Raw genomic sequence first — 11,293 nt, forward strand, 5'->3', positions numbered from 1 at the left:
AAATATTGACTTAAAGACATACATACTTGGCTTTTTAAATTACAAGGGTTTAAAAAATGAAACCAGGTTTGAGTCCTTTGTGCTACATTCACAGAAAAAAACGAATCTGTTTTATTAAATGGAGTGTTGAGGATGAGTTCAGGAGTCTCACAGCCTGAGGAGTGAAGCTGCTCTGTAGTCTGGTAGTATGGTAGCAGACACCTCTGTATCTTTCGCCAGTTAGCAGCAGGGTGAACAGACTGTGGCTGTTTTAGTATTTGGGCTCTGTGCAGACATCTCACTTCACTGATGCCACTGATGCTTTGTAGATGGTACCAGTGATGTTCTGGTGTTTTTAATCAGCCGCTGTAGAGCCTTCCTGTCCTGGGCCTTTTTGTATTATAAATCATGTCATAGTTCCAAAACAGTTTTAACAAGTCTTAACACACGCTGAGCCTTGATAAATTAAACATTTTCAGTGTTTAGCAGCTCAATGTGGATCTTTTTTTCTTTCACCAGGTTCCCGATGTTGAATATGTCCACCCCTAGCGAGCTGAAGTCTCCCTGCGTGACTCGCAACGGTCTGGTCAAGCTGCCCCCCAGCCAGCCTAACGGTCTGGGCAGTGCAAGTATCACCAAGGGGACACCTGCTGCCAAGAATCGTTTGTGTCAGTCCTCCTCAGTACCCTCCATCCTACCCCCTCCACCATCATCCCTTCCCTACCACCACCACCTGGACGGCCCTGGCATGCCCAATTCAGCAGCCTCTCTGTTGGGCTCTGACCTGGAGCCTGGAATGCCTCTGGTGGGCTTGAAGCCATCTCTTCGTCAGCTTGCCCCTCTCACTCTACCTAAACCCATATTGCTGGAGCGCCAGCTTGTTCTGGATGAGAAGCTACTCAACAGATTGCTCTGGTACTTCACCACAGCTGAAAAATGTGTCTTGGCACAGGTATGCAAAACATGGCGCAAGGTGCTGTACCAACCCAAGTTTTGGGAGGGTGTGACACCCATCTTGCATGCCAAGGAGTTGTATACCCTGCTGCCCAATGGGGAGAAGGAGTTTGTCAGTCTGCAGGCCTTCGCCCTACGTGGCTTCCAGTCATTCTGCTTAGTGGGTGTGTCAGACCTGGACATTTGTGAGTTCATCGACAACTACCCACTGTCCAAGAAAGGTGTTCGCTCAGTCAGCCTCAAGAGGTCCACCATTACAGATGCTGGTTTGGAGGTGAGTCAGGATTTGTTTTTAAAAGGCAAAATTTATTGCATGAGAAATTACATCACAGGTAAGTTTATCCCTCCTCAATGATTTTTACTAGTCCTTATTAGCCAGTTAGTTGAGACTGTCATTATTATTCTATCATTATTATTAACACTGGCTTTTTTTAAAGTATGGTTTAGTGGCCTCATTTATGGGATGATGGCTGAAGACAATTATTAGGGCACAATGGAGAGGACCTGTAAAACAACAGTTAAACCAGTTACAGTATATAAGTGGATATGGAACATAGGTAGCATCTGTACCATTTGTGAGTGTTAACAGAGCATCAAAACATTCAAAGAAACCACGATTTCCTCTTTTCTGCATACTTCTTTTCTCATAATCTCTGCCTTTATGCCATCATATTCCATTGCTAGGAACAAAAGAGTGAAGTGTTTCTCAGATGGCTGTTCATACCTGCAAGGCCAGGCTTCTATTCTGGGATGAGTGGACTGTTGCCATGGAGAAAGCTCGGATTGTTAGCTACGTTATCTATACATGGACTTTCCTGTTGTGGGGGGCTGATTTGTGCCTTACCATTTTGTTGCATATTAAATGGGAAAACTCCAAATACAAAATTTCAGTTTGACAGCATAATATTGTAAAAATCAATCAATGAAACTGTGAAATCCTCTAAACTTAGCTTTGCATTATGAAATGTTTTGCTGCTTTTCCACAGTAACAGAGTTTATTGCTGCTCATTTTATTTCATTCCAGATGTTTTAATTTCAAAATGTTCTTTTTGCGATGACAGTGTCAAAGTCTTTGTCTTTCAGTAGAGACAAACAGGCCTGATCTTGAGTAGTACTGTCACTGGCTGTTTCTTTGGTCTTACATGACTAAAAACAGAGATTATAAGAGGAGGAAAGGAAGAAATCTTCAAATGTTTTGATCCTGCTGTCAAAATAATAGCAATTTGTGCTGCTTAATAATGTCCAAAAATAATCTATAGAGATTAATATACCTAGATAATGATAATCATGTACTCAACATCAAACTAGCAACCTTTCTGATTATGGGACATCATTTATATATATATAATTTTATAAACAAACAAACATTTTTTTCTGGTGCTCCTTTTTCTAAGTTCTAAAATTTGCGAGAGGAGTAAAACAAATTTCTGCAAGTTCAATTTTTTTTTCTGTGTGTGAAACCCAGTGATTTTTTTTTTTCCAGAGGAACTAAGGCTCAAGTGTTTCTTTCTGTAATACTCATTTTGACCACAAGAGGCAGAATGCACCACTACTCATGTCCTAAATAAAATGAAGAGCAGCCATGTTTGTTCAGGGGATCTATAATTAACGTTTGATTTGAAGTTAACCAAAATCTGATTATGTGTAAAATAATGTCTCTCATGTTTAATTTCTGCTGTCTGGCTTTAATTGACCATCTGTGTCGCCAGTTTCCCCAGTCTCCATAATGCAGCCTCTTGTGGTCAAAATGAGTATTACAAAAACAAACTGTTATACTTAAATTTCTCTCGAAAATATTTTTCTTCACCTGCCCTGAGGGGCAACTGAGAACATTTTTTTTTCTTCAATGTATAAATAGTGTTCACTTCTATTTTCAAACGATATCCCAGGCTGAGGGATACCACTGATTGTTGCGCATAATTTGGGCATGTGAAGCAGTCAGTCTGATCGCTGTAAACAAATAAATACTGCGTAATGCTAACGTTAATTGCAGAATTAATAAAGAATGTTTTCCAACCTCCATCTCAGACACATACGTTTTCTGTCTTTTCTTGCCAGAAATACGCACTTTCTTCTTCACTATTCACTGTAGACACCCATTGATGAGAAGGCTGAGAATACCCAGAATTCCACCCTTAACACTAAGGGCAGCTTAGCACCATGTTTGACATATTCCTCATAACATAACCTGTTAACATATAATAGATGCATGTTGTGTTTGGAGTGCAGAGAGAAATTCAAACTCCCCTGAACAAACATGGCTGCTCTTCATTTTATTTAGGACATGAGTAGTGGTGCATTCTGCCTCTTGTGGTCAAAATGAGTATAACAGAAAGAAACACTTGAGCCTTAGTTCCTCCGGAAAAAAAACTTTTTCACTGGGTTTCACACAGAAAAAAAAAATTGAACTGGCAGAATTTTTTTTTCCTCTCTTGGCCTTCAGTGCTTCCGTAAAAATCAGAAGAGGCGCTGTATATTTGAGAGAAATGGAACAAGGAAAGTAATAGGGTCCTCTATGGGCAAGAGTTGCAAATAGTCTGCTTAGCACAGTGGAAAGCTACAAGTTTCCATATTTGGAGGACATTTTTTTGGAAGGGTTTGGTCTGATTTTTTTCCCCCCTCAGTATAAGCGACACATAACCATTCATTTGGAAAGAGTGTTAGGCCACAATGCGAGTCATATTTCCATATGTTGGTCCTGTCCTGTTCTGGCAGCTTACAGAGGGAATGTCCATTTTTAGACTTTAGAGGAGATATTTAGAACCACTATCCTTACTAGATTTGATGTTCTATACCTATGCAATATCCCACAGGAGACAAACTCCAAACCCTTATGTCAAATGTCCGGTAAAATAAGAAAATAACATTACATGTAACAAGTAAAAGTTTCATTTTTCATTCTTCAGTTGTTATTATTCATTTTTTAAATGATTTATCCCTCTCTTTTCTGTCTTTATTTATGATTTAAATGATTGAAGTATGACTTTGAGACTGTGAAGAATCTACTGATGAACTGATACTGATACTGATGAATCTGATGGAATTTTTTTCTTTTGTTCTTATTTTATGTTTCCTTTTTTGTTGTTGCTTGTTTGTTTATTTCCTTGAAGCACTTTTTTTATTTGGTCAAAACAAGAATGAAGTAAAGTCTTGTAAATCTTCTGGCTGGGAATAAATGACAAAATCAAAAGACAAAAGCGGGTAACTACTTAGTTCTCATAAATATAGTATGTGAAGCTTGGTTAAATTGTGACAAAACAGAAAGTGAGTGTTTTGTTATTGTTGCTGTTTTTTCTGCAGCACATGCTCTTTCAGTATACACTACCTGGTGTTTAAACTGCAACAGTAACTGTACTGCAACAAGTTGTTAGGACACACAGGTATGCTGACTCATTAGATAGATAACTAGATAGGGGGAGGAAAAGGTTGTTGTGAGCGGCAGTGGCACATGCTGATTAAACCATTGTACAACTGTGGTCAATAACTTTAAATGTCCCTGGCTGCATCCAAATGTTTTGGCTTCAACGCTCTTTCAGACTCATGGACTTTGCAGGCATGTTCCCGGGAAGTCTGCGAAATCTGAAGGCTGTCCAAACCCACAGTTCATCCAGTCCACAAGGGGCCTTAGCCTTAAGGGGACTTTCTCTGCTTGGAGTGTGGAATTCAGTGATTTAATTACCCACAGTTAATTGCAACACAGACATTAGTTTTTCCAATTTTCCAACTGACAAAACAAAATAACTTATTATGAATGTGTAAAACAGTTATTTTATTTAAACATTACTTGAACTATGTATGCTAGAAATAACATTCAACCACATCATGATACAGAAATATGTAAATATGTAGAGAGAGGCTTATATCATCTTGCAGTCTCAGGGATATTGCACAAGTGCAAGCTTTTTTTCCCTTTATTTGGGGAGTCCTTGAATCCTGGACTCTGCTGCTTTTCTGATCAGTCAGGTACTGTCTATTTAAACTATCTCCGTGGAAACACATTTCACCAGCTACATCACTGAATCAAAGTTCTGCTCTTTATGTTGCAGGTCATGTTGGAGCAAATGCAAGGCCTGATGCACCTTGAACTGTCAGGCTGCAATGACTTTACAGAGGCCGGCCTGTGGTCCAGTCTGAATGCCCGGCTAACTTCCCTCAGTGTCAGTGACTGCATCAATGTGGCAGATGACGCCATTGCTGCTATCTCACAGCTCCTTCCCAACTTATCAGAGTTGAGCCTCCAGGCCTACCATGTCACTGACACAGCAATGGCCTACTTCACAGCCAAACAGGTAGGATGTCAGAACAAAAGAAACAAGCTTGGTACTTTACTATACTGTACATTCAGGCACCTTAGTTCTCATTGTGGATCATAAGTATTCTGTTTTCAAGTTGACACACATTATATATAATTTTCAACAACATTCTTATCCCTTATTTAATAACAGGCAGAATCATTGTAATCTAACCTGCAGACAATGTCCTTATTAATCAAAGCTGCACTAGTTAATGTTTTTATATTAACAATGGACCAGAAAAAGTTATTTCCTGTATCAGGTACTTGGTGCTTCTCATCTTCCCTCCAGCATTTTCATTTTATGATGCCACATCTCAAAATTACAAACACAAATGACACCATGAATGAAAGAGTTAATATGAATATTTGAAACATATTCCAATCTTAATGATAAGGTTAGGAAGGTTCTGATGTTCACTTGGTTTTATGGAAGATAAAAATTAATTCATCTTAAACAGGTCTGGCTTTTCTTCAGAAACTGCAACTTGTAAGTATTTTAACTTGTCAGGGGCCAGGTTAAATAAAGATGCAGAGCATGGAAGGTTTCTGATTTCCTAATCAAATTTCTATCCAGGAAAAGTTTTTAACTGATTTATTTTGAGATTTAAGACACCATGGTGTACTTTGTTAATGTGAAGAACAACATCATCTGCATAGAGATTAAGACACACGCCCCTCTACATATTGCCCTTCATTCATACAGCATAGCTCTTGAGAGTGGTTAGATTGCAAATTGTAAAGCAGAATGTCAGCATTTTCAAAATGACATCCCATCCGCAGGGCTACACCACCCACACTCTGCGGCTTCACTCCTGCTGGGAAATCACCAATCATGGTGTGGTCAACATGGTGCACAGCCTTCCCAACCTGACTGCCCTCAGCCTCTCTGGCTGCTCCAAGATCACTGATGATGGTGTGGAACTTGTTGCTGAGAACCTGCGTAAGCTCCGCAGCCTCGACTTGTCCTGGTGCCCCCGGATCACTGACATGGCCCTGGAGTACATCGCCTGTGACCTTCATAAACTGGAAGAACTGGTGCTGGACAGGTCAGTATGTTTATGATCATGTGCTTTCAACCTTGTGAATAGCAAATGGAGACTGGGTAGAGTAGCCATAACTTTACTCAAGTGAACACAAACAGACACAAAAGTAGTCTTCAAAATAATTACTAATACCACTTGAACACCAAAATTACACGGGGGTTTTTCAAACGTGTATGAACCCGTTAAAAGTAAGCGTTAACTCCTTTCCCATTGCCAGGAGAAAAGTTTGTTTATCTGCAGAGTGATTTGATGCTGAAGTATATGCCGACATTAACATTAAAGACAAAAGCCAGATGTTAGTGGGTGTTAGTGGGCGAAAAGTGTATAAGAGTAAGAAGGTATCTGGCTTTAGAATTAATTGTAGCCAAGTAGTCATATATTTTGGACTCTCCAAAAACATATGTAATGAAGCAAGCAGGATGATCCTTAATAGAAGAATCTAAAATCATCTTTATTTATATCACATACCATACAATGTACAACTTGGTGAAACGGCACTCTGCATTTAACTCCTACTCCATCCAAAGGGAGCGATGGGCAGCATATACACCAGGGGACCAACTCCAGATCATAGCTAGTAGTGATGACTCGGTCGCCCATAACCCGCGGTTTGGGTTTACAAGAAAGTAATCACAGGTTTGGGCAGATGGGAAATGAGTTATAACTGAAGTTAATATTTTGTGTCCGGCAATGTTATGGAAATGATTACTGCAGAGATAGACCTTTTTGTTGAATAATAAGATCTGTTTTGTTAACGCAAGACTTGATGGATCCATTTAGACCCTGTCACTTGATGTAGCCCATCTATTTAAAAGACTGAAGCGTGTGGGCACAGAGACGCTCTTCCACATACCTCTGCTGTATCATGTGGTCTATTGTCGCCCTCCTGTTCATTCTAGCAATTCTCCTCTGACAGTCTGAACATCATCATGTTGATGTTTTTCCGAGAACATCATGATAATGTTTTTCTAGGACCATCAAGACACAACTGAACAATCGCCTTGTTGTAATGTCAGAGCTTTCTGACTTGATTGGTGCAGCCAGACCTTTCTTCACACCAATACATCATTCTGATATATAGGAGACACTCTAGCTTATTTGTATTTATTTAAACTACAATCACAATCATCTTGAGAAGGGCTAAATCCAGGAAGCATTGAGAGTACAATCCTCTGTCCTTAGACCTGGAAGGGAGGGCCTGTAATAGGTGCCCAATGGCAGGTTTATACCCACAGTCTACATCCACTGAGACAGACTAAGGTTTAGGCAACACAAATACTGGTTAAGTTTAGGAAATGATGTACAGCAACCACCACAATAATAACAGCAAAAATAATTGAAATATGAATATTAATGATACTAACAGCTATAAAAGTACAGTTCTAACAGTTGCAATTATTGTCCTGGAGCAGCATTAATTATGTTGTTCCAGTAACAACACCAAAACAGCGATATCAGGTCGCAACAGCTGAAACTCTTCACCATGTTGGCATGGTTTTATCCTTTGGATTGCTGCATTGGCTATTCTGATATTTGCATTTATGAGCAGGTGTGTACATATACAGTAGATTATACATTTGCCCACTGGGAGGATGTTGATATTGACATTAATGTTAGCAACTATGCAAATAGAAAGTACTGTACATACTGTGAATGGCAGTTTATTAAAAGAGTGAGTGTGAGAATGCTTTGCTCCCACCAGTGTTTCTCATTGAAATGAGGAAAAATCTAATGCATTCAAGTGTATTGTTGTGCATTGTGTCCACTTTTAGGTGTGTTCGGATCACAGACACTGGCTTGGGCTACTTGTCCACCATGTCATCATTAAGGAACCTCTACCTGCGCTGGTGCTGTCAGGTAACATGCACAACGCACACACACACACACACACACACACACACACACACACACACACACACACACACTGAAAACATCAGCCAGAGCTGTTGAGGCTGGTAATAGTATGTTGATACTAGAGAGTATATTACAAATTTCACCAGCCGTGTCATGGGAACTTTATTTGGACTGCTAAAGATGGTCATTGCAAAAAAAATGTAATGCTTTAATAATTTATTCAAACAGTGATGTTGTGGTCTTCGGTTAGAATACTGTGTGTGTTTGTGTGTGTGTGTGTGTGATTGCAGGTGCAAGACTTTGGACTGCAGCATTTGTTTGGAATGAGGAGTCTTCGTCTACTGTCTCTTGCAGGTATGATTTATCTTTCCCCACAAGTCATTACTACTTATGAAAGGATACCTGACCTTCCTGTATTCTATTTACACTAAGACAAGGGTTGAATATAATAATATGTATATAATTAATCTTTTAAATATAAAAACATGTATTGTTCTTGCATGCATTGCATAATGAGTAATACACTGTAAGTAAGCAATAACATGCAGTTTATGTGTGGTAAAGAGCATCTAGACTCATATAATAGAGTAAGTATGTGTATAGGTTAATTTAATCTAGTGCTGCAGTAACTGATGTGCCTTGAAATTAATCCATAGAACTCAATTAGTCAATAATGTTGATCCTACAATGAGACGTTGACAGCTCATGCCAATCAAGGAGCTCAACAACAAACATACTATTGCAGGAAATGTGGCCCCTGTGCAAACATTTAGAATTAATTTAATCAATAAGAGGTGAAACACAAAATTCTGTTTATATATATATATATATACATATTTGTTTATCAGGTCTTGTAAAATTGTAGCTGGTCTATAAATTTGCTCTTTATACAATATTTCTGGAGCCCTATAGTGCCATATAGTGCCTGCACTTCTGGCAAGTGGATCGCTTTAGCATTTTGTATTAGAAAACTGACCAATAGATGGCAAATATGCACATATTTTCTCGTAGATGGTGGATACACTTCAGAGCTGAAAATTGTATGTAATTAGCAAATAGACAAAATGGAAGAAACGTTTCCTAATTGCATTTCCATACTGTGAGGATTTGCTGCTTTTGTTTGTCTAATCAGTATACTGAATATCTGGACTGCTGATGTGTCAAAAGAAGTGTATTTTTCACAGTTCACTGACATTTTATAGAGCAAAGATCAATTAATTAATTGAGAAAGTAAGTAATTCAATTGTTGTGAGTAAAAGCAGATACACTTGGCTGGATCAGCACCCTTCTTACTCAGCCCACAGATGAATGTTGTCCCTTCTGCTGTGTACCTGCAGGCTGCCCCCTGCTGACCACCACCGGTCTGTCAGGCCTCATCCAGCTGCAGGAGCTGGAGGAGCTGGAGCTGACCAACTGCCCTGGGGCCACTGCAGAGCTCTTCAAATACTACTCCCAGCACCTGCCCCGCTGCATGGTCATTGAATAAGACCACTGACCCATCCCACCTACCTACTGACCGACCGACCGATTGATCGCCATACTTCTACCTTCGTCCTCCTTCCTCTTCCTCATTCTTTTCTCAAATGCTAGCCAGGAGACTGAACTGCTCCTACTGTACCACACCATTCCTCATTACCTGTCCCCCTCACTCGCCCGTCTTCCTCCACACCCCATTGAGTAGACTGACCCATAGGCAGACAAAGAGGCGGGAAGACAGATGATGGTAGATGCCAGACCAGAGGATGATGGGATGGCATTTGAGATGATCCTGGAATGAAGAGCTTGATGTGACGTCTTGTCTGACAGCAAGTTTCTTTTTCAGAATCAACACAAGGCTTTTGTTTACAGAGGAGAGCTTCTCTAAAGACGTTGATGATTAGTTTTGAGCTGAATGGAGACTGAAGATCCAGGTGCAGCATAGAGGAATTAGGAAAAGCGAAATAAAGACTTTTGTGTTTGAGCTGATATGGTGGAACTTACACATGTGCTCATGCACTGTAAACACACTCACACACATACTGTATAGGGTAAGTGAACAAATGTAAGTCCTGACGACCATGAGTACTGACGTTTCTATTGCCACCACTATGTGTAATATAACTGCTGTTATTTTTTTTCTCAGAAAATTTCAAAGGTCAACTTTTCTCTTGTTTAGAGAGACACCATACGCCAGCTGGAGAAACAGGAATCAGAGAGAACTAAAGATACAGGTCAGGAAGCAAATGACAGGGATGGGACTTCACTCTCACTTTTTCTCCCTTCCTCTCTGTGTGAAGTGTGTGTCATGGACTCACAGGTTCCTGTCTTTTTGAGATACCACCACGTTTTTCCATCTCTGTGTCTTAAAAAATTCAAGAAAATAACAGTTTACAGTGTTGGAGTTGATTGGCTCATTGTTTCACATTTCCCCCTCTCTTCTTCATTTCTTGGTGATTTAATTTACAGATGTGGATGATAAGCTGTTGTAAACTGTGAATGTTGTGTTTGTAAAAGAGTGACGTATCGCTGAGGCAGTGCAACATGAACAAGTCAGTCGAATGGAAAGCAGAGTGTGCAGAAAGCATTTGACTTTTATGCTTAAGAGTTTCTGCTGGGGATACAATGCATTACTCTCAAATGAGGAATATGATAGCATCAAGATTAGAAAATGAGGCAACTATGGGGCTCAAACTGACAGTGTTGACTTTATATTTCTGGACTCAAACTAATAAATAACTTTAATAACATCAGCAGAGGGAGAATGCAAGCCAGGTGGTGGTGAGGTAGCTTTGTCTAAATTAGGGGACATTTGGTTTTGGAATTTAAGTCTTCTTCTTCTTTCCATCATATTAATTGAAACACATGTTGACTAGTGTGTAAATTTGAACTTGTGTGGTCCTAAAGCTGCAATTTCATTTTCATTTCATTTTACCTTGGCTAAGGTAAGGTTACGTCAAATTTGAAAAGGGAGAATAGGGGATTTCAGTATTTAATGCTAGAGCAGTTCTGACAATTCCCACTACAGGCCAGGGCCCTTGTAATGTGGCAATTTTTAAAACATAATTTACCCACTGAGCAGGCAATGTCTGTGGACGTCCAAAACAGGTTGATATCATGTCCGTCGGGCATTGAGAAATGTTGTCCAGCCAGGCCATAATCTAGACATCCAGTGACATCCAGAATTAGTTGA

General features: G+C 39.7%; 1 protein-coding gene across 1 annotated transcript; it reads left to right on the plus strand.

Moving 5' to 3' along the window:
• The first annotated feature begins 505 nt into the window (after nucleotides 1–505).
• Nucleotides 506–9,610, plus strand: fbxl16 (F-box and leucine-rich repeat protein 16). Its single transcript, XM_073493686.1, has 6 exons — nucleotides 506–1,207; nucleotides 4,980–5,222; nucleotides 6,008–6,273; nucleotides 8,043–8,127; nucleotides 8,415–8,478; nucleotides 9,462–9,610. Exons 1-6 carry the CDS (start codon nucleotides 506–508, stop codon nucleotides 9,608–9,610), a joined length of 1,509 nt encoding a protein of 502 aa, XP_073349787.1.
• Nucleotides 9,611–11,293: the final 1,683 nt, after the last annotated feature.

This window comes from Pagrus major, chromosome 23, assembly GCF_040436345.1.
Source record: "Pagrus major chromosome 23, Pma_NU_1.0".
In the NCBI taxonomy this organism is placed as follows: domain Eukaryota; kingdom Metazoa; phylum Chordata; class Actinopteri; order Spariformes; family Sparidae; genus Pagrus; species Pagrus major.